This window comes from Oncorhynchus kisutch, linkage group LG18 (genome assembly GCF_002021735.2).
Source record: "Oncorhynchus kisutch isolate 150728-3 linkage group LG18, Okis_V2, whole genome shotgun sequence".
Classification (NCBI taxonomy): Eukaryota; Metazoa; Chordata; class Actinopteri; order Salmoniformes; family Salmonidae; genus Oncorhynchus; species Oncorhynchus kisutch.
The window spans coordinates 79,397,758-79,409,869 of NC_034191.2; the positions used below are offsets into that span (position 1 = coordinate 79,397,758).

The 12,112-nt window shown below is 45.8% G+C and overlaps 1 protein-coding gene across 1 annotated transcript in view; it reads left to right on the forward strand.

Annotated features, from left to right (window-relative positions):
• The window catches only part of LOC109881669 (uncharacterized protein C8orf34 homolog), a 175,576-nt gene that overhangs the window by 86,007 nt on the left and 77,457 nt on the right, over positions 1 to 12,112 (forward strand). Inside the window, exon 8 of the mRNA XM_031795317.1 lies at positions 866 to 1,001. Coding sequence (XP_031651177.1) covers positions 866 to 1,001 — 136 coding nt within the window. The remainder of the gene's footprint in view (positions 1 to 865; positions 1,002 to 12,112) is intronic.

The window sequence follows — 12,112 nt, forward strand, 5'->3', positions numbered from 1 at the left end:
ATACGCCCTGGCACTGTGAGCACACAGACACATACGCCCTGGCACTGTGAGCACACAGACACATACGCCCTGGCACTGTGGGCACACAGACACATACGCCCTGGCACTGTGGGCACACAGACACATATACGCCCTGGCACTGTGGGCACACAGACACATACGCCCTGGCACTGTGGGCACACAGACACATACGCCCTGGCACTGTGGGCACACAGACACATACGCCCTGGCACTGTGGGCACACAGACACATACGCCCTGGCACTGTGGGCACACAGACACATACACCCTGGCACTGTGGGCATACAGACACATACACCCTGGCACTGTGGGCACACAGACACATATGCCCTGGCACTGTGGGCACACAGACACATACGCCCTGGCACTGTGGGCATACACAGACACATACGGCCTGGCCCTGTGGGCACACAGACACACTGTAGGGTACAGAAACACATACTGTTTGCCAATCTAACTTTCCGGGTTCATTGAGTTTCTCTGTCTTAGCCCCTGGAGGCCCCTTGAAACCATATGCCTCTGTGCCCAATCTCTCTCTCTCCCTCTCTTCCTCTTCCTTCTCTGTCTCCCCCTCTGTCTCCTCCTCTGTGTCCTCCAGCCTCCTCCTCTGTCACTTCCTCTCTCCTCCTTCACTCTCCTCCTCTGTCTCCTCCTCTGTCACTTCCTCTCTCCTCCTTCACTCTCCTCCTCTGTCTCCTCCTCTGTCACTTCCTCTCTCCTCCTCCACTCTCCTCCTCTGTCTCCTCCTCTCTCCTCCTTCACTTTCCTCCTCTTTCTCCTCCTCTGTCACTTCCTCTCTCCTCCTCTCTCTCCTCCACTTACTCCCTCTCCTTCTCCCTTTCCAGAGGACCTAGATGACCTGCGTATGGAGGGGGTAACAGGGATGGCTCCGTCAGGCAGTAAGTTCAGCCAGGGTCGTAGCTCCTACTGCCCAGAACCCCAGGCCAAGGTCACACTCAACATCTGCTCTAGGTGTGCAAGGTAAATATTTACATGTTCTTTACTCTTTACTCTGAATACCTGGCCCTAACCTGTCCTTTACTCTTTACTCTGAATACCTGGCACTAACCTGTCCATTACCCTGCATACCTGGCCCTAACCTGTCCATTACTCTTTACTCTGAATACCTGGCCCTAACCTGTCCTTTACTCTGAATACCTGGCCTTAACCTGTCCTTTACTCTTTACTCTGAATACCTGTCCCTAACCTGTCCATTACCCTGAATACCTGGCCCTAACCTGTCCATTACCCTGAATACCTGGCCCTAACCTGTTCTTTACTCTTTACTCTGAATACCTGTCCCTAACCTGTCCATTACTCTTTACTCTGAATACCTGTCCCTAACCTGTCCTTTACTCTGAATACCTGGCCTAACCTGTCCTTTACTCTTTACTCTGAATACCTGGCCCTAACCTGTCTATTACTCTTTACTCTGAATACCTGGCCCTAACCTGTCCATTACTCTTTACTCTGAATAACTGGCCCTAACCTGTCCTTTACTCTTTACTCTGCATACCATGCCCTAACCTGTCCATTACCCTGAATACCTGGCCCTAACCTGTCCTTTACTCTTTACCCTGAATACCTGGCCTTTACCTGTCCTTTACTCTTTACCCTGAATACCATGCCCTAACCTGTCCTTTACTCTTTACCCTGACTACCTGGCCTTTACCTGTCCTATTCTCTGATTACCTAGTCCTTACCTGTACTTTACTGGGATTACCTGGCTCTTACCTGTCCTTTACCCTGACCAACTCACCTTTACCTGTCCTTTACCCTGACCACCTCGCCCTTACCTGTCCTTTACCCTGACCACCTCGCCCTTACCTGTCCTTTACCCTGACAACCTGGCCCCTACCTGTTCTTCACCCTGACAACCTGGCCCTTACCTTTCCTTTACCCTGACAACCTGGCCCTTACCTTTCCTTTACCCTGACAACCTGGCCCTGACCTGTCCTTTACCCTGACAACCTGGCCCTTACCTATCCTTTACCCTGACAACCTGGCCCGTACCTGTCCTTTACCCTGACCCTTACCTGTCCTTTACCCTGATAACCTGGCCATTACCTTTCCTTTACCCTGATAACCTGTCCCTTACCTGTCCTTTACCCTGACAACCTGGCCCTGACCTGTCCTTTACCCTGACAACCTGGCCCTTACCTGTCCGTCTGTCTGACCATCTGTCTGTTTGTCTGTCTGACTGACTGTTTGACTGACTGTCTGTTTTGATGGCTGGCTCGTTGTCTGTTTTTCCGTTTGTCTGTCTGTCTGCTCTATAACTTGGTAGCTCCATTTACACAGAGTGGGACAGGTCAAACACTGCTCTACTGTCTATTCAGCATGTATTTATCTGAGAGGAGAGGGGTATGGTCCCTCAGTATTTATCTGAGAGGAGAGGGGTATGGTCTCAGTATTTATCTGAGAGGAGAGGGGTATGGTCCCTCAGTATTTATCTGAGAGGAGAGGGGTATGGTCTCAGTATTTATCTGAGAGGGGTATGGTCTCAGTATTTATCTGAGAGGGGTATGGTCCCTCAGTATGTATCTGAGAGGGGTATGGTCTCAGTATTTATCTGAGAGGAGAGGGGTATGGTCTCAGTATGTATCTGAGAGGAGAGGGGTATGGTCTCAGTATTTATCTGAGAGGAGAGGGGTATGGTCCCTCAGTATTTATCTGAGAGGAGAGGGGTATGGTCTCAGTATTTATCTGAGATGAGAGGGGTATGGTCCCTCAGTATTTATCTGAGAGTAGAGGGGTATGGTCCCAGTATTTATCTGAGAGGAGAGGGGTATGGTCTCAGTATTTATCTGAGAGGGGTATGGTCTCAGTATTTATCTTGGAGGAGAGGTATATGATGAATGCTTGTCTGACTTACTGCAGTGTCCATAGGCTTCCTCTGCACGGATGTTCCTGGGACATGTGTGAGAGAGAGACACTAGTTCACCTCTGAATGATATCATCAACTTCTATGTTAGTCAGTGTTTGGCCACATTCTAATTCCCTGTCTCTATATTAGACCAGTAGACATACTCTATGTCTCTTCAAGTCAAACCTCCCCACATACACTAGACTTCAGGGAAGCAGGTTTATTAGTAGGATGGAGAGGTTTTTATTAAGAGGTACAGATAGATTTCACAAGCAGTAAAAAAAAACACACACTGTAAACCTTTTTGTTTGGAAGTGAGAGCCAACCACTCTCCTCCTTCTCTCCATGTCACTCCATCTGCTTCCTTTTGACCTGTGACCCCTGGCTTTATAGCCTTCTGTTCACAGGCATGTCTGCTGAACACTCTCCTCATACCAGTCTCTCTTTCTCTCTCCCCTGTTTATTTACAGTTCACTCACAACGTATTCATTCCTCTTGACCCCCACATTTTGTTGTGTTACAGCCTGAATTCAAAATGGCTTAAAATGTTTGTTCTTTAAGTCTTAGCCATCTACACACAATACCCCACAATGACAAAGTGAAAATGTGTTTTTAGAATTTTTTTTGCAAAAGTATTCTAATCAAATCCCATGTTATTGGTCACATGGTTAGCAGATGTTATTGGTCACATGGTTAGCAGATGTTATTGGTCACATGGTTAGCAGATGTTATTGGTCACATGGTCAGCAGATGTTATTGGTCACATACACATGGTTAGCAGATGTTATTGGTCACATGGTTAGCAGATGTTATTGGTCACATGGTTAGCAGATATTATTGGTCACATGGTTAGCAGATGTTATTGGTCACATGGTCAGCAGATGTTATTGGTCACATACACATGGTTAGCAGATGTTATTGGTCACATGGTTAGCAGATGTTATTGGTCACATGCACATGGTTAGCAGATGTTATTGGTCACATGGTTAGCAGATGTTATTGGTCACATGGTTAGCAGATGTTATTGGTCACATGATTAGCAGATGTTATTGGTCACATGGTTAGCAGATGTTATTGGTCACATACACATGGTTAGTAGATGTTATTGGTCACATGGTTAGCAGATGTTATTGGTCACATACACATGGTTAGTAGATGTTATTGGTCACATACACATGGTTAGCAGATGTTATTGGTCACATACACATGGTTAGCAGATCAAATCATCAAATCAAATGTATTTATATAGCCCTTCTTACATCAGCTGATATCTCAAAGTGCTGTACAGAAACCCAGCCTAAAACCCCAAACAGCAAGCAATACAGGTGTAGAAGCACGGTGGCTAGGAAAAACTCGCTAGAAAGGCCAAAACCTAGGAAGAAACCAGGCTATGTGGGGTGGCCAGTCCTCTTCTGGCTGTGCCGGGTGGAGATTATAACAGAACATGGCCAAGATGTTCAAATGTTCATAAATGACCAGCATGGTCCAATAATAATAAGGCAGAACAGTTGAAACTGGAACAGCAGCACGGTCAGGTGGACTGGGGACAGCAAGGAGTCGTCATGTCAGGTAGTCCTGAGGCATGGTCCTAGGGCTCAGGTTCTCCGAGAGAGAGAAAGAAAGAGAGAAAGAGAGAATTAGAGAGAGCACACTTAAATTCACACAGGACACCGAATAGGACAGGAGAAGTACTCCAGATATAACAAACTGACCCTAGCCCCCCGACACATAAACTACTGCAGCATAAATACTGGAGGCTGAGACAGGAGGGGTCAGGAGACACTGTGGCCCCATCCGAGGACACCCCCGGACAGGGCCAAACAGGAAGGATATAACCCCACCCACTTTGCCAAAGCACAGCCCCCACACCACTAGAGGGATATCTTCAACCACCAACTTACCATCCTGAGACAAGGCTGAGTATAGCCCACAAAGATCTCCGCCACGGCACAACCCAAGGGGGGGGGGGCGCCAACCCAGATGTTAATGGTCACATACACATGGTTAGTAGATGTTATTGGTCTCATACTGAATTGGTCCACCCACACAGCGTAGCGAAATGCTTGTGTGAGCGTAGAGAAATGCTTGTGCTTCTCGTTCTGACAGTGCAGTAATATCAAACAAGTAATCTAACACATTCACAACAACTACCTAATACACACAAATGTAAAGGGGTGAATGAGAATATGTACATAAAGATATATGGATGAGCGATGGCCGTGCGGCATAGGCAAGATGCAGTAGGATGGTATAAAATACAGTATAGACATATGAGATGAGTAATGTAGGATATGTAAACATTATAAAAGTGGCGTTATTTAAAGTGACTAGTGATACCTTTATTATGTCCATGGCTGGATTTGAGTCAGTATGTTGGCAGCAGCCTCTCTATGTTAGTGTTGGCTGTTTAACAGTCTGATGGCCTTGAGATTTGAGTCAGTATGTTGGCAGCAGCCTCTCTATGTTAGTGTTGGCTGTTTAACAGTCTGATGGCCTTGAGATTTGAGTCAGTATGCTGGCAGCAGCCTCTCTATGTTAGTGTTGGCTGTTTAACAGTCTGATGGCCTTGAGATTTGAGTCAGTATGCTGGCAGCAGCCTCTCTATGTTAGTGTTGGCTGTTTAACAGTCTGATGGCCTTGAGATTTGAGTCAGTATGCTGGCAGCAGCCTCTCTATGTTAGTGTTGGCTGTTTAACAGTCTGATGGCCTTGAGATTTGAGTCAGTATGCTGGCAGCAGCCTCTCTATGTTAGTGTTGGCTGTTTAACAGTCTGATGGCCTTGAGATTTGAGTCAGTATGCTGGCAGCAGCCTCTCTATGTTAGTGTTGGCTGTTTAACAGTCTGATGGCCTTGAGATTTGAGTCAGTATGCTGGCAGCAGCCTCTCTATGTTAGTGTTGGCTGTTTAACAGTCTGATGGCCTTGAGATTTGAGTCAGTATGCTGGCAGCAGCCTCTCTATGTTAGTGTTGGCTGTTTAACAGTCTGATGGCCTTGAGATTTGAGTCAGTATGCTGGCAGCAGCCTCTCTATGTTAGTGTTGGCTGTTTAACAGTCTGATGGCCTTGAGATTTGAGTCAGTATGCTGGCAGCAGCCTCTCTATGTTAGTGTTGGCTGTTTAACAGTCTGATGGCCTTGAGATTTGAGTCAGTATGTTGGCAGCAGCCTCTCTATGTTAGTGTTGGCTGTTTAACAGTCTGATGGCCTTGAGATAGAAGCTGTTTTTTAGTCTCTCGATCCCTGCTTTGATGCACCTGTACTGACCTCGCCTTCTGGATGATAGTGGGGTGAACAGGCAGTGGCTCGGGTGGTTGTTGTCCTTGATTATCTTTTTGGCCTTCCTGTGACATCGGGTGGTCCTGGAGGGCAGGTAGTTTCCCCCCGGTGCAGACCTCACTACCCTCTGGAGAGCCTTGTGGTTGAGGGGTTGACGATGCTCTTGATTGTGCATTGAACATGAAATACAGGAATATCTCATTTACATAGTCAATACTTTGTCTGAATCAACTTTGGACATCTGGATTTGGGCATTTTCTTCCATTCTTCTTTGTAGATTTTTTCAAACTCTGTTAAGTTAGATGGGGAGCGGCGGTGAACAGAAATCTTCAAGTCTTTCCACAGATTTTCAATGTGATTCAGGTCTGGGCTTTGGCTGGGCCACTCAAGGACTTTCACATTCTTATTCTGATTGTCCTGTAGGAATGTAAATCTTCACCCCCCAGTCTAAGGTCGTCTGCTCTCTGAAGCAGGTTCTCATCAAGGATTTGCCTGTATTTGGCTCCATTCATTGTTTCCTCTATCTTTACCAGTCTCCCAGTCCCTGATGCTGAAAAGCATCCCCATAGCATGCTGCTACAACCACCATGTTTGACGGTAGGGAGGGTGTTAGACAGGTGTTGCGCTGTGCCCAGTTTTTCTCCAGACATATCACTTTGAATTCAGGACTCTGATGCTCTCAGAGTCTTTTACATGTCTTCTCTTACAAACTACAGGCGGGCTGTCATGTCCCTTTTTCTCAGGAGCGTCTTCTGTCTGGCCACTCTCCCATAAATCCCAGATTGGTGAAGTGTTATAGAGACTGTTGTCCTTCTGGCAGGTTCTCCCATCTCAGCCCAGGAACTCTGTAGGTCTGCCAGAGTGGTCATTGGGTTCTTGGTCACCTCCCTGACCAAGGTCCTTCCTGCCCGGTTGCTCAGTTTGGCCGGACGGCCACCTCTAGGCAGAGTCGGGGTAGTTCCATATTTTAACAATTTCCAAATTATGTAGACCGCCATGCTCTTGGAAACTTTCATCACTCTAGAAATGGTTTTATACCCTTCCCTAGATGCCTCATCACAATCTCAGAGATCTACAGACAGTTCTTTGGACTTCATGGTATAGTTCCTGCTCTGTCAACTGTGGGACCTTTTATATACTGTAGACAGGTGTGTTTCTTTCTAAATTATGTCCAAACAATTGAATTGGCCACGGGTGGACTTTGATCATCTCAAAGATGAGCTCTGTTCAGATTGTCAGGGGGAACAGAATGGGGACTTTGATCATCTCAAAGATGAGCTCTGTTCAGATTGTCAGGGGGAACAGAATGGGGACTTTGATCATCTCAAAGATGAGCTCTGTTCAGATTGTCAGGGGGAACAGAATGGGGACTTTGATCATCTCAAAGATGAGCTCTGTTCAGATTGTCAGGGGGAACAGAATGGGGACTTTGATCATCTCAAAGATGAGCTCTGTTCAGATTGTCAGGGGGAACAGAATGGGGACTTTGATCATCTCAAAGATGAGCTCTGTTCAGATTGTCAGGGGGAACAGAATGGGGACTTTGATCATCTCAAAGATGAGCTCTGTTCAGATTGTCAGGGGGAACAGAATGGGGACTTTGATCATCTCAAAGATGAGCTCTGTTCAGATTGTCAGGGGGAACAGAATGGGGACTTTGATCATCTCAAAGATGAGCTCTGTTCAGATTGTCAGGGGGAACAGAATGGGGACTTTGATCATCTCAAAGATGAGCTCTGTTCAGATTGTCAGGGGGAACAGAATGGGGACTTTGATCATCTCAAAGATGAGCTCTGTTCAGATTGTCAGGGGGAACAGAATGGGGACTTTGATCATCTCAAAGATGAGCTCTGTTCAGATTGTCAGGGGGAACAGAATGGGGACTTTGATCATCTCAAAGATGAGCTCTGTTCAGATTGTCAGGGGAACAGAATGGGGACTTTGATCATCTCAAAGATGAGCTCTGTTCAGATTGTCAGGGGGAACAGAATGGGGACTTTGATCATCTCAAAGATGAGCTCTGTTCAGATTGTCAGGGGGAACAGAATGGGGACTTTGATCATCTCAAAGATGAGCTCTGTTCAGATTGTCAGGGGAACAGAATGGGGACTTTGATCATCTCAAAGATGAGCTCTGTTCAGATTGTCAGGGGGAACAGAATGGGGGGTGTTTAATGTTTAACGTAAATTAGATATTGCTGTATTTTATTTTTAAATACATTTGACGAAATGTTCTAAAAACATATCTTCACTTTGTTGTTACTTTCTTCATTATGACTTTACTTTGACGTCATGTGGTATTGTGTGTAGATGGGTGAGATTTGTATTTATTTTGAATCAAATGTGAAATAAGTTAAAGGGGGGGGGGGGGGGGGTGATATTAGGGTCACGTGTGTCCAGAAAAGAGGAGTCTATGGTCTGTGTCATCTGTCGAAGGCATTTCCAGGCCAGTGATGTGTTTAGGGCCCTCCCCTCCCCATCTAAAACAGACAGATATTCAGTCCATAGACCTCTAGAGGGTCTAGTGGTCAGGTTAAAGAGGATAGAGCAGAAATTTGCCCAGAACAGAACGGGCTCCCGAGTGGCGCAGTGGTCTAAGGCACTGCATCTCAGTGCTAGAGGCATCCCTACAGACCCTGGTTTGATTCCAGGCTGTATCACAACCGGCCCGTGATTGGGAGTCCCATAGAATCCCCGAGCTGACGAGGTTAAAAAAATCCGTTGTTCTGCCCGCTGAACAAGGCAATTAACCAACTATTCCTAGGCCGTCATTGTAAATAAGAATTTGTTCTTTAAAACTGACTTGCCTTGTTAAATAAACAGACAGACGGGGGAGAACGCAGATGTCTGACATTTCACTGAGGAGAGATACTGCACAGCGCCAAAGCTAGTTTGAAATATGATACATCAGTGGATGCATCACAAATGGCACCCTGTTCCCCTGCATAGTGCACTACTTTGACTACAGCCGGGACACTATCAAGGGAACAGGGTGCCATTTTGAGAAACAAATCGGCTTCGGGACAAGTCTCTGAATGTCCTTGCGTTGCCCAGCCAGAGACCGGACTTGATCCAGGAGCCGGCTCACTGCTGATATAAACAGATATAAACTATTGAACTTCAACGTTCAGACAGTTAACAAACCCTCACAGCCCCATCTGCCCATCTTAATACCCATCTCATGCTCATTACCAAACTGATAAGGAATGAATGAATGAATGAAAAGAGAAAGAGAAGAAAGCCCAGACAGTGAGGGAGAGAGGAGTGGATGAGGTACGCTTGGCATCTGACCGGTCTGATACCGTTATCTCACCCTGGCAGCAGGTAGAGTCGTGCCCCTATCGTGGGCCCTATCGCGCCCAACACCCAGAAAAATGAGCTTAACATTGGAGGGAGGGAGGGAGGAACTACAGGAAAAGCTTCTGAAGAGAAAATGATATACAAGATAAGTGATAAGATCAGTTCAGGGCGGTCTTTTGAAAACAAACACATTTTGGAATGCACTTAAGATATGATATTCTGTTCTTTATCAGGAGGTATGAAGATACATAGAGACAGGGGCGTGAATAGAGAGGTACTTAAAGGCTGACATTATTTTACCAGGTAAGTTGACTGGGAACACATTCTCATTTACAGCAACGACCTGGGAAATAGTTACAGGGGAGAGGAAAGAGGGGGGGGGGGGGTGAGCCAATTGGAAGCTGGGGATGATTAGGTGTGCAATAATAGTGTTTAACATGATGTTTGTATTGCTACCTCATCTCTGTACCCCACACATACAATTATCTGTAAGGTCCCTCAGTCGAACAGTGAAACACAGATTCAAACACAATGACCAGGGAGGTTCTCCAATGCAAAGAAGGGCACCGATTGGTAGATGGGTAAAGAAGGGCACTGATTGGTAGATATGTATATAAAATAAAATAAAAACATTAAATATCCATTTGAGGTTATTAATTATACTTTTTTGTATCAATAGATCCAGTCACAGCAGAGACACAGGTGTCCTTCCTAAACCATTTGTCGCTGAGGAAAGCGGATTACTGCTTTCACCATGAGGACAATGGTGACTTTAAAAACAGGCACAAAGTTTAATCCTGGTTCAGTCTGCTGTCTATCAGACACTGGGAGATGAATTCACCTTTCAGCGGGACAATAACCTAAAACACAAGGCCAAATCTACTACTGGAGTTGCTTACCAAGAACACAGTGAATGTTCCTGAGTGGCTGAGTTACAGTTTTGTCTTAAATCTACTTGGAAATCTATGGCAAGACCTGAAAATGGTTGTCTAGGATCAGCAACCAATTTGACAGAGCTTATAATACTTTTTTTTCAAGAATATGGGGCACAATCCAGGTGTGGAAAGTTCCTTAGAGACTTACCCAGAATGACTCGCAGCTGTAATCACTGCCAAAGGTGCTTCTTCAAAGTATTTACTGTGCTGTGATTATCTAAACACAGGGTTTCACTATATCATGATGCAGTATTGTGTGGAGATGGGCGAGAATTTTTTTCAATTCCATTTTGAATTCAGGCTGTAAACCAACACATTTTGGAGTAAGTCAAGGCGTATGACTACTTTCTGAAGGCACTGTATCTAATATTTCTTTATTTGATAGTTTTATCAGTAGAAAGTTGTGATTGTGTCAGATCAGAAATACCTTATTTACATAAGTATTCAGACCCTTTGCTATGAGACTGTAAATTGAGCTCAGGTACATCCTGTTTTGATCGTCCTTGAGATGTTTCTACAACTTGATTGGAGTAAAACTGTGGTAAATTCCATTGATTGGATATGATTTGGAAAGGCACACACCTGTCTGTCTATATAAAGTCCCAAAGTTGACAGTGCACGTCAGAGCAAAAACCAAGCCGTGAGATCAAAGTATTTGTACGTAGAGTTCCGAGAGAGGATTGTGTCGAGGCACAGATCTGGGGAAGCGTACCACAAAAATGCCTGCAGCATTGAAGGTCCCCAAGAACACAGTGGCCTCCATTCTTTAATGGAAGACGTTTGGAACCACCAAGACCCTTGCTAGAGCTGGCAGCCCTGCCAAACTGAGCAATCGAGGTGGCAGGTAGTCTAGTGGTTAGTGCATTGGGCAGGTAACCGAAAAAAGGTTGCTAGATCGAATCCCCAAGTTGACAAGGTAAAAATCTGTTGTTCTGCCCCTGAAGAAGGGGCCGGCCTTCATTGTAAATAAGAATTTGTTCTTAACTGACTTGCCTAGTTACATAAAGGTTAAATAAAAAAATAAAATACAAAATTGGGGGAGAAGGACCAAGAACTAGAGTTTCTCTGTGGAGATGAGAGAACCTTCCAGAAGGACAACCATCTCTGCCGCAATCCACCAATCAGGCCTTTATGGTAGAGTGGCCCGATGGAAGCCACTCCTCAGTAAAAGGCACATGACAGCCTGCTTGGAGGTTACCAAAAGGGACCTTAAGGGCTGTCAGACCATGACAAAAAAATTCTCTGTTCTGATGTAAGCAAGATTGAAGTCTTTGGCCTGAATGCCAAGTGTCACATCTGGAGGAAACCTGCCACCAACCTGGCACCATCCCTACGGTGAAACATGGTGGTGGCAGCATCATGCTGTGGGGATGTTTGACAGAGGCAGGGACTGGGAGACTAGTCAGGATCAAGGGAAAGATGAACGGAGCAAAGTATAGAGAGATCCTTGAAAAACTGCTCCAGAACGCTCAGGACCTCAGACTGGGGTGAAGGTTCACCTTCCAACAGGACAATGAACCTAAGCACACAGCCAAGACAACGCAGGAGTGGGTTGGGGCAAGTCTCTGAATGTCCGTGAGTGGCCCAGCCAAAGCCCGGACTTGAACCCAATCTAATAATTCTAGAGAGACCTGAAAATAGCTCTGCAGCAACGCTCCCCATCCAACCTGACAGAGCTTGAGAGGATCTGTAGAGTAGAATGGGAGAAACTCCCCAA